This window comes from Notolepis coatsorum (assembly GCF_963971535.1).
Source record: "Notolepis coatsorum genome assembly, chromosome: 11".
Taxonomy (NCBI): Eukaryota; Metazoa; Chordata; class Actinopteri; order Aulopiformes; family Paralepididae; genus Notolepis; species Notolepis coatsorum.
In genome coordinates this window covers 22,558,837-22,570,984 of record NC_140175.1, presented here as the reverse complement: position 1 = coordinate 22,570,984, position 12,148 = coordinate 22,558,837, and the positions used below count along the sequence as shown (strand labels likewise).

Genomic DNA, 12,148 nt, shown 5'->3' with positions numbered 1-12,148 from the left:
AATAGGCCATGCTCACTTAGAACAGCGCAGCACCCAGCTCTCTGACTATCCCCCGCGTTGCAGGCAGAGTGTGTGTGTGTGTGTGTGTGCGTGTGTGTGTGTGTGTGTGTGTGTGTGTGTGTGGGGGGGGGGGTTGGCGGTGGGTGGAGACTAGAGCGAGCGCTGACAGTCGAAAGGAAAAAGAAATTGAAAAAAAAATTGAAAATTAATCAATCAATCAATCCGCGATTTTTATTTTGTTACAGAATGATTCAAGACCCATCAATTACATCATCCAACATTGTTTAAACGACTAAGACATTCGCTGTGACAGAATCGCTTGATATTTAGTCGTTTAGTCGCTATCAACATATCCATTTGTAAAGATTATTGTCCACCTTCTTGTGATCCGGCGGAGTGATGTGATGTGGTTCGGTTGTGGGCGGGTCCTGGGCCAGCAGCGTGGAATTGTTGCCAATAAAGACGTGTAAAATGACTGTTTCAGCCAATCAGAATCGAGAAATTTGCATTGCGTTGTATAAACTTGGGTAAAAAACAGATTACATGTAACTGGATCAGAGAAATTCAATTAGGGATATTTGGTAATTGTAATCAGTATTCAGTTATACAATTACCGAGAAAAACACTGTGTTCAGAATGCAGATACTTTTAAACAACTAGTGATTCCATCTCAAGAAGCTAGTTTGAAAGGGGGAACATAATTCTGATGATGTGATTAAGGACACAAATGTCATCCACTACTTGAAATAATATTAATCATGATTGTCATAATTGATAATAATAACATTATTCAAATGACATTCAGTAAATTGTCAATGTTACCCCCCAATTCTGTGTAGTTAGAGGCAAAGTGATCAGGTTACATTACTGTGTTGGAGTAATCTAATAGATTATGTTACTTATTACATTTGTAAACAGGTAATCAATAATATGTAGCAGAATACATCTTGAAAGTCACATTCTTAACCATGTCAAGTTAGTAAGGTTAGTGCCTTGCTCAAAGGGCACTTCAGCAGTATTAAGCGTTATTAATTCATCCAGATTGTTATCTGGTGAAACAATACTATACTACACTATAATACTATACTATACTATAATATACTATACTATACTATACTATACTGTCTATATACTATACTAAAGTATTGGCCCTGAAACTCACATAGTTAGGGTACGTACAGTATGATTTAATTGCGATACAATTCTTTGCTGCCATCTATTGGCTGAATACACAAGTGCAACCTGAGTGCTGCCATTCTTCTATGTGCCACATGGTGGTGCTCATGAGCTGTGGATGGTGTGACCATTTTGAACCTTAGAAGTCCATCACGAGAGCATTAACTTGAGAGCAAGATAGAAGGAATTGTGAAATGTAATGCATAAAGTGAGTGAGGGTAAACAAATGCAGTACTCTTTACATAAGATTCATTGAAGCACTGAGGAAATGGCAGACATTCAGATGACCAAAATGAATTCAAGGTTTAATTGTTAAATTAAATTCAGCGAAAGACAATGGCGTTTTGTGTGACTTCATTGATAATTCAGTCATTCCGGCTAAATGGTTCAAATATGCATTTTCACAAACTCTTAACAACGGATTACAAACCGCAAGGCTGCTTTGCCCACGAAGCAGGAGAACACGAGATGTTGCAGATGCCTGGGTCAGATAAAATCAATCAACCTGCCACCATCAAATATTCAAGACTGAATTGCACAAATGAATGCGTAAAGGTGGAGATAATATTCACAGCGGGATAAGCCTTTGATGATTGATCAGGTCTGCTCTAACCAGGAGATGGTTTACAGCAAACTAGAGATGTAGGTTAAATAACAAGTTCGACGGTCCAAAGCAACGGGGAGGAGAAGTAAGACGGGTTGCTTTGCGAGAGAATAAGAGTAATCAGTTTAATTGCCAGGTTCGTTACACAAACAATGGTGTTTGAGGTAAGGCACGTGCTCACACAATGAGGATAAAAACAACACATCTAGAAATGCATATACAAAAGAATGTAGAAAAACACAAATAATAAAAATGATGTATTTACAAAGAGGTGCTGGAGGTATTGTGCAAATGCAGTGGGAGCGAAGGGTCAAAAATAGAATCTGAGAGGAGCCACTGTGGTACAGAATATACAGTGACAGCCGTATTTGTTTTGCAGGGGTGGGAAGAATGTTTTAGCTGTACAGGATATACATGGCAGGCACATGGCTGTAGTTGGGGAGTACTCGTACAGTCGTACTGTTTGACTGTGATTATAATGTAGTTGCCACAGGCGTAGTGGTCCCTCAACTAGTGTTGTAGTCTAGTCACTAAATCTCGAGTCAGTCCCTGCAGTGTTCGAGTCCAAGTCCGAGTCACCAAAGAAGAGCCAGAGTCGAGTCCCCATTACCCTAGTCCGAGTCCGAGTCCAAGTCATCAAGGTTGAGTCCACTCCACTCTGGCAGTCAAAGAGCTGATGTACAAATTAAAAAAGGTCTACATTAAACATTTATGACACAGCGGTCACCATTTCAAAGGGAGTTTATTTACTTTGTGACACAATAGCCAAACAAATGCACTAGCCATCAATATCTTATGCCAAATGATTAGGGCCTATTACATTTATATTTTTTATAAATAACTATTTATCAATTAACAAGTCTGAGTCTGCACCTTCCGAGTCTGAATGCAGTCAATGCTCGAGTCAAAGTCCGAGTCATCAGTGCCCAAGTCCAAGTTGAGTCACTGAACATCTTGGAACTGAAAATCAGTCCAGCACTGGACTCGAGTACAACACTGCCCTCAACCCACCTCCCTGCTTTAATATAAAAACGTAATATACAAACTCATTTTAACATGCTTTTCTTTGTTGATACCACGGAATCACCACTTTATTTCGGTGACTAGGGCATACCTGAGGATTATAATGGTGGAATATACTGTAGGCTATACCCCCGGAATATACTGTAAGAACTGTGGAATGACGTTGGAAGACACATGTTTTGGTAATGTACAAGATTGTAACTGAGACGCAACTGTGAACCGCTCAAACTATGTGTTGCATGACGCCCCCACACAGTTGTGCCCAGAATATTGTTGACTAATTGATGTGATTGGGCACAGCTGTGAACAACAGACCTTGTTCGGGAGAGGCCCTGCGGGATTGGTCGCTAATCGGTCCCCAAGCGCCTTCCCCAGCGCCTCCCCCAGCTATCCCCAGTGGCAGTGGACATTTATTTACCGTTGGTTGTATCTGTTATCTTGCTTGTTTCCTGTGGAAACTAGACAATTTCCTCGACTTGTGACGTAGACAGTATAAACATTGGATGGCCATTTGAAAGAAGTAGGGGTGCACCCCCACCCCCCACTAGTACTATTGCCCTGATACACAGACCAGGCTGCAGAAACAAATGAGTGGGGGGGCATAAAATGTTCTCGGGGGGCACAATGGTTTTTCAACACAGGTTCCCTTTTATATGTTTCAGCTGGGACAACGGCGCTGTGGCTTGCTTGACACTGCCCACGGTGCTGAACTAAACAGCAGAGAGGCAATTGAAAAATCTAATTTCTCTCTATCTTAAGAACATTCACTAAGGCGATGTTCTGTAAAGACGTTCTTGAGGGTAGAAAACGAATTCTCACAGAGTGCCGTGCTAGCTTCAGTAGTGTTGTTGTTGACATCAGTGCCCACTAGGGCTGTCCCCGACTAAGGATTTGGATAGTTGACTTTGATTGACAAAAAAAATAAAAAATCATCCCTTTTTTCTTTTTTTTACCAGGGTGGGCACAGCTGACTCAGTGGGCGGGCCCGGCCCCCTAATGCCCGCCCATGGCGCCGGGTCTGCTGATACAGCTGATGATCCTCTCTGCTGTCTGGACGATGCGTCCCAGTTTGGCCTCGCCTCTGTGTATCATTGAGGTGGTCTTGAGGCTGGACTTGGTGACGGCCGTGTGGAATTGGACCATCATCGCCCGCAGCGGGTCGAACTTCTTCAGCCGTCGCAGGAAGTGCATCCCCTGGTGAGACGCTTTTGTGGTGGAGTTCATGTTCTCCCACTTGAGAGGTCCTGAGATGTTGTGGCTCAATTGGAGTCAGGTAACTGCTGAGCCATTGATCTTAAAGGAACACGCCAACATTTGGGGAAATTAGCTTACCGTTTTCTCCAGAGACAGACAAGAAGATAGGTGTAACGGATGGTATCGTGAAGCGCAGTCAAGAAGGCCTGGGGTGAGTAGCGGTGCTATGGGTTAAACTCACTCTCACATCCTCAAAAAGACAGATAGACACGTTTGCGAAGTAGTGAATTCACCTCTTGGTATAGCGGTCTGTGTTGCTGCCTGCGGTGTGGGAGACCGGGGTTCGACTCCCACTCGGGGCATCGAAGTTTGAGGTGACGTTGTCACAACCGTTACATAGGTACCAGTTTCCTCTCTGTGCGTTCAGTAGAAAGCTATCCTGCTGCATGTTAGCCTAGCTTAGCACAATGAATGGAAGCGGACAGTGCCGGTTAGCCTAGGCATTGTCCAACTAACACCTCTCCCGAAGGCTAACCGGCAGTGTCCGCTTCCATTCATTGTGCTAAGCTAGGCTAACGTGCAGCCAGATAGCTTTCTACTGAACGCACAGAGAGGAAACTGGTATCTATCTTCTTGTCTCTCTCTGGAGAAGAGGGTATACTGTGGACAACGACGGCCTAGTGGCAGGCAACATGAATGACCACAAGGTGGCGCGATACAACGTAAGGAGGACAGTGTCAGAGGCCAAACGGCGCTACAGGGATAAAATTGAACTCCAGTTTGAACAAGCTGACTCTAGAGCTATGTGGCAGGGGCTCAAAACGATGACAGACTACAAAGGCGCCTCCCTCAAACTGAACAGTGACATCTCCTTAGCAAATGACCTCAATACCTTCTATGCGAGGTTTGATGCTGGTAATAACAACACCAGCTCACAAGCCACGGCAATGGGGGGGGGGGGGGTCGGCTGCTGATGGAGGCGCAGTGTTCAGGGTAACAGAGCATGAGGTGAGGCGGACCTTTAAAAAAGTGAATATCAGGAAGGCAGCAGGTCCGGACGGCATCCCCGGCCGCGTCCTAAAAGTCTGTGCCGACCAACTGGCCCCAGTATTCACTGACATCTTCAACCTGTCCTTAGAACAGGCTGTCATCCCCACCTGCCTGAAGAAGTCCACTATTATCCCTGTACCCAAAAAATCCAAGCCTGCTTGCCTCAACGACTACCGCCCTGTAGCTCTCACCTCCATAGCCATGAAGTGCTTTGAGAAGCTAGTAAAGGGCTACATCTGCTCCTCCCTCCCCATCAACATGGACCCCCTGCAATTTGCATACCGCCCCAACAGGTCCACGGAGGACGCCATAGCCCATGTGCTGCACACAGCAGCATCACACCTGGACAAGAGGCAGGGGAACTATGTGAGAATGCTATTCATCGACTACAGCTCGGCATTCAATACCATAGTCCCCTCCATACTCATAGCCAAGCTCAGGGACCTGGGCTTGAACTATGACCTCTGCCAGTGGGTCTTGGACTTCCTGACTGGCAGACCCCAGGTGGTGAGAGCAGGCAACTGCACCTCCTCATCCATCACCCTCAACATAGGGGCCCCCCAGGGCTGTGTTCTGAGTCCCCTCCTCTACTCCCTGTACACACACGACTGTGTGGCTCAGCGGAGTAGCAATACAATCATCAAATTTGCTGACGACACAGTGGTGGTGGGCCTGATCTCTGCCAACGACGAGAGGGCCTACCTGGAAGAGGTCAAGGTCCTGGCGGGATGGTGCCAGGAAAACAGCCTCTCCCTGAACGTCAGCAAAACAAAGGAGATGATTGTGGACTTCAGGAGGTCGGGGGTCAAGGACTACAGCCCCCTCAGCATCGACGGGGCACCGGTTGAGAGAGTCAACAGCTTTAAGTACCTTGGAGCCTACATATCCGAGGACTTGACATGGACCACACACATTGACAGTGTTGTGAAGAAGGCACGACAACGCCTCTACTTCCTCAGGCGCCTAAGGAAGTTCCAAGTCAGTCAGAAGATCCTTAAGAACTTCTACTCATGTACAATAGAGAGCATCTTGACCGGCAACATCACCTCCTGGTTTGGGAATAGCACTGCACAAGACCGAAGCAGACTACAAAGAGTGACACGTTCAGCCGAACGCACAATTGGAGGGGGGCTCCCCACCCTCCAGAACATTTACAACAAGCGTTGCAAGGGCAAGGCTAAGAGAATCATTAAAGACTCCAGTCACCCGAACAACTGCCTCTTTGAACTGCTGCGGTCAGGCAAGCGATACCGGAGTCTCAAGGCGAGCACAGAAAGACTCAGAAGAAGCTTCTATCCCCAGGCCATCAGGCTGCTAAACGAACAATGAATGAACACTACACAACAACAACCACCATAGATCCTCCCCTACACAACAACAACCACCAAACGCACATAGCACACACATCCACACGCACACACTCACTTTAAACAAACACACTGTAGCACCCACTCCACACACTTTATAGCACACACCCACTTTAAACAAACACACTGTAGCACCCACTCCCCACACTTTATATTTATTGATGAAGGATTGCACTACAACTCGTACACCTTACTGTAAATTGTACCTAAATTGTACCTCATCCCATTTCTGCTTTGCACTATATAGTACTGTACATTAGTACACTGCATAGTATTGTATATTATATGGTAACTCAGAACATTGTACATATGTCTATACCGAACACTGTGACCTCATTTTCTTCTTCTAAACTACATGCTATACTATGTTATTTGATACTATCTTGTCTAGCACAGTCTCTGGAGCGTAACAGTAAGAAGCATTTTGTATGAAAGTATTCTGTACTTCTGTATGACAACTATTAAAGAAACTTGAAACTTGAAACTTGAAACTTGGTAAGCAAATGTCCCCAAATGTTGGCGTGTTCCTTTAAAGGGGTGGGTTGGTGGGTGTACGCTCTTCCTGAAGTCAACCATCACCTCCACTGTCTTCTGAGCGTTTAGCTCCCGGTGGTCGTGGCTGCACCTGGACACCAGGACACCAGGATACCAGGACACGGCCAGTCGGTAGGAGCTGTGGGATGATGTTATTGAACACTGTGGTGACTTTTTAATAAACCTACGGGTCAAACTGTTGACTGGTGGAGCGTCAACAGTGAAGTGAAACCAAAAGAAGTTCTTGGTTGAAACAGATTGGTATTACTGATCAGGTTGGTTATGAGTTTATTATTTGCGAAGCTGCTGATCAGTAGGAGCAACTCAGTTACACGGAGTACAACACAGCGGTCTGGCAAGAGGAACGCAGAAGAAGGCCTTCAGTTTACACACATTTATATGCCGGTGTACTGATCTTGAAGATTTGGGGAGGATGTGTGTGGTAACCTTGACTTCATAATTTCATAATTTCATAATCAAAAATGTTAGATTAACCCTGAAAACTGAAAATATCTGTAGTGATGGTAATTTAGGTATTACATAGACTCTCAGAGCACATTTTGGAGAAAACCTGCAGGCCAAGCCTATAGGGTTGTTTACACAGTTGTACAAGAGCCATTCCAACCCCCCAAGAACCAAACACCTTCTAGACATGTGACAATAATAGATTACCATTTTAGGAATGCCAAAGCTGGTTCCTTTCATAGAATAATACAAAGTGTCAGTTTGGTGGATGGGGTTTGGTGCTGGCTCTTGTGGACAACACAAGCCCTATTAAGGAAATGTTAAAACTGCAAGAAGACACCAAAAAGACGCCACCTCATCAACATACCACGGGCCCCCCCCCCCGGTTGCGACAGGCACCCACACGACAAGGAGATGTTGGGGCAGGCAGCCCAACAAGGAGACCGCTTGTGTTTAGATACTGGTGATTGGTGGAACTAGGTTAAGAGTAGTGAGGTCATGAAATCTATAAGTATTGGAACAGTAAGGATAGAGGGGCAGGCCAGCCAGACCCGCCACACCACACCCAGGGGGTCTGAGTCTGCGTCTCCACCACCACCACAGACCATGGTCCGACTTTGCACTACGTGAGTAAAACTGTATATGGAATAATCACTGTTTGTGATAACTAGAGTAGACCCAGGTTTTAATCATGTAGGTGACAAGGAGTACTATGGTCTTATTTGCTAACATAACATGACTAATATTTATGTACAGTACTGTCTTTGATGAAAAGAGCCAACGTGTGAGGGCTATTGTGATTTACCTCATCAAATCCTTTTGTACAATCATGTATTATGCTTGAAGTGTCCTGTGTGTAACCAATGCATTATTCCACTCGGGCCACGCTGCAATTAAATGAATATTGGACCATAGCTGCTGGTTGTCTGGTTGTACACACTTATTCTCTACGGGCTAAATTTGGGAGCCCAGATGAGGACCATGTTTTCTATCACACTGTGATCTTTCCCTTCCTCTAGTTAGCAACCTCACTGTGCTGTAATTAATAGATATTCATATAGGAATATACAACATGTGTAAAGATAAAAAAATACATGAATGTGTCGCAATGACCTTAACTCATTGGACGCCAGACCCGATGATAGTCGGGTTAACTCGCCGACCGTTCAGCGCCAATCACGAGTATAGTCTGGTTTTAATCGTTATTTCTTTTATTTTGCGATATCCATTCATTTTCATCCATCCAGCCTGATGTTATCGTTGGGAATGGGTCTGAGCTTGCAAAAGGGCAAATACCGCCCCCTACGCCTTCCCGCTGGTATTGCACTCCACTGGGAATGGTATCGTTTTTTTTCTGGGACGATCCAAGCCGTGCAGGCGTGGTTTAAATAATCAGGCGAGGTAACCTGATTTCAACAATACATCTGCGACGCTGCCCCCCCCCTCATATGCAACGCTGTTGAACGTGGCACGGACCTCCGCACCCAGTACTTCAAATGGCGATCAGATAATTGGATTCTTTCTTTTGCATTACATCAGATACAAGGTAAGAACATTATATATAAATTTGATCGTTGATCTGATATGTATTTCTACCCGATCGATGCTGTATCTGTGTGTGTATGTGTGGCTGTTTTCCGTTGGGTGGGAGGAGGGGGGGGGGAGCGGCGCGCCGGTCTAAACAACATTGCATGCGTGCACGAGGAAGGATAATAATTATGATCTAGCGTTGATTTCCGGAAGATTCGATAATCAGCCGAAAAATGACAACGTGTTTTGTGTATTCCGCCAAAGGGCTATTATCACGTCTTTCTCTGGAATGACTAGAAATCACCAAAACTATACTCTTATTCAAAACGCTATAAAACGGAAATGTACCGATGAAAAAACAATCCGTTTTGTACGAGTGATAATCGACGAGTGTATTAGACCCATAGCCATAATTTAAGATATATTTTAAGCACTCGCAAATCTCCCACTCCTCCCATTGATTAAAGCGGTGGCGCTCTAGCGCCCCCTCTGGCGCACTTAAGCGTGGCGGTCAATGAGTTAACACTTTCAGTGCCACCAGGGGGCGCACAACTTAGTGCTTGAATGCCACCATCGGCGCCAATGTTAACGTTAATATCGCCTAATCTATGTTTTAAATTATGGCTATGTGTCTAATCTGCCCGTCGCTTATCAAAGAATCATTTTCCAGTCAGTGCTGTCAAGGCAGATTGGTTTTTTATCGCTTCATTTCCGTATGAGAGCATTTTGAAAAGCGCCCGTTTTCAGGTGAAAAACAGTCCATTCTGTGATAATCGCCTTTTACTGGAATATTCCAGAATGTTGATATTTGTCGGCCTATTTATGAATCGTTTTCAAATAAACGCTAGATGATCAATAGTATACGTGCACGCACATTCGAGGCGCGCGCTGATAATAGCCGTTTTCATTTCCTCATGGATTTTACAGTGAAACCGATAGAGCACATTTCACAAAACAGCTTATATCTTCATGAAAACGAGTCTGATTATCCTAACACTGATAACATAGATTCCTTACCTGACATCAGATGGTATCCAAATGGTATATTCCAATTCCTGATCACCATTCGAAAAAATCGATAAGTGTATAGATCCAACGTGTGTACAGTAGAACACATGATTCCCCGCGGCTCAGAGGCTCCAGAATGAACTCTGGTAACCCCGGCTGCATCAGTGGACTGGAAAATGTGGACTGGAATATTTTTTTCCCCCATCCATTTTCATTGAGTCCATTCCATTTACCATTTACCATCTGGGAGAGACGATAGGGGGCGCTTTTTTCACATCTGATCGCCGGCGGCCCTTGGGTAGGCTAGGGTAGGCTCGCGTGATGCAATATGATTTCAGATCGCTAAAAAAAAAAAAAATAAAAAAAAAATACGAGAAATCTCGTGAGTGGCTTTCAACGTAACTATCGTAAACCCGAGATTAGCCGTGAGTGGCAGTCAAAGTGTTAATGAAGTGCCTCTCAGGAAGAGGATGTGAGTTGCATGCTATATTTGGACACAAAGGCCTGTGTATGAGAGAGAACTCTCTGGATGATAAGGTGAACATGCTAAATATATATATATATGTGTGGAATAAATTGGCTACAACAACGCAGAACTGTAGTCCACAAATAGTATCCTGGCGTAGGTACTGGGTTTGTCCTGGTGCGGTGCTGTAGGATGACGTTCAGGTGAACTACATATGTATCCCTGTAGGCGAACTGCAGGCGGTATGTGATGGCCTTGAGGTGAGCCAGCAAGGTCAAAGGTCAAGGGGACAGGGGACACATCTTTAGTATTTAGACCGACTTTTGGCTTTTTGGGGACTGGTACAATTCTAGCCGGCAATTACAGTATAGAACTATGTCATACTGGAACAGACTGTATTTAACCCAGATTACAAGCAAGATCAGTTTTAAAAAGAAGTTAAGAACAGCAATTATTCAGAAAGAAATAAGTTTGTACTATATATATGATGTGATATTCTCTGAGGTGATGGCTGACTATAATTGTGGTGCTTAATCATAAAATGTTATTCTGGTGAGAGAACTTCCTGTATTCTTTGTTTTATTATTATTATTATTATTATTATTATTATTATTATTATTATTATTATTATTATTATTATTATTATTATTATTATTATTATTATTATTATTATTATTATTATTATTATTATTATTATTATTATTATTATTATTATTATTATTATTATTATTATTATTATTATTATTATTATTATTATTATTATTATTATTATTTTATATATTTATTTAATTTCAATCGTTCTTATTGATCATTTTAACCGTGTGAATGTACATCATCTGATGGTTATATTCTATTGTGTCTTTTGTGTGGACCCCAGGAGGAATAGTTGTTTCTAAGGAAACGACTAATGGAGATCCGGAATAAACATAAAAACAGTACAAAGGTCCAGTGATTGATTGAGAATTTGGGTGAAAAAACGGGTGCTAGGTTGGTCGGCACAATGGCTGAGACGGGGGGGACAGAGTCTGGGCCCGGCGCCTTTTCAAGATTTTCTGTCTCTTGAAAAGCCTGTTGACGTCCTGCGCATTGACTCAAGGGGGGGGGGGGGGGGGGGGGGTGTGGTGGCTGGCTGGCAGGTGTGGTTTTTCAGGTGGAGAGGGTAAGCAGGGGGGTGGTGCTGCTGGTGGTGGGTGAGATGGTCCAAGTTGTTCCTTTGCCTTTAAAACTGACAGAATTCACTCAGGTTGTTGGTCAGCTGCCAGTCATCAAGGAGGTGTTTGTTTGTTTGTGTGTGCGTGTGTGTGTGTGTGTGTGTGTGTGTGTTCCTCTTTTTGTACTCTGTGATTGGACCTTGGAGGCCGTTCCAAACTGAAGGTGGGCTGTTGGCTGAGCAGCACTGTTTCTCTTCCCTCAGTGTATCGGCACGCCTCCTCCGCTTGGCACCTCTCTCCCTTCTCCATCTTCCACTTGGCCTGCTTGTAGAGGGCGTTTTATCCCCACTCCTGAAGGAAGCCTCTTTTCCCCTACAAAGCTCTCTTGAGTCCCGCAGTAAACCAGGGCTTGTTGTTGTCGTTGAATGCGGCTCTCCTCACATTGTCTGCCTGTATATTCAACCCAGGCCGAGGTGTCAGAGGTAAGAGGGATGTCTGATCTCTCCACGGTGGTGGGTGGTGGTGGTGGTGGTGGGCATATGACGGGGGAGCTCAAACACAGTTTAGGGTTCCCGTTAAC

The 12,148-nt window shown here is 44.3% G+C and overlaps 1 protein-coding gene across 1 annotated transcript in view; it reads left to right on the top strand.

Annotated features, from left to right (window-relative positions):
* Window positions 1-3,809: 3,809 nt before the first annotated feature.
* The window catches only part of LOC311237010 (netrin-G2-like), a gene marked incomplete at its 5' end in the record, with an annotated part of 56,643 nt that continues 48,304 nt past the window's right edge, over window positions 3,810-12,148 (top strand). Inside the window, one exon of the mRNA XM_084324817.1 lies at window positions 3,810-4,000. Coding sequence (XP_084180943.1) covers window positions 3,810-4,000 — 191 coding nt within the window. The remainder of the gene's footprint in view (window positions 4,001-12,148) is intronic.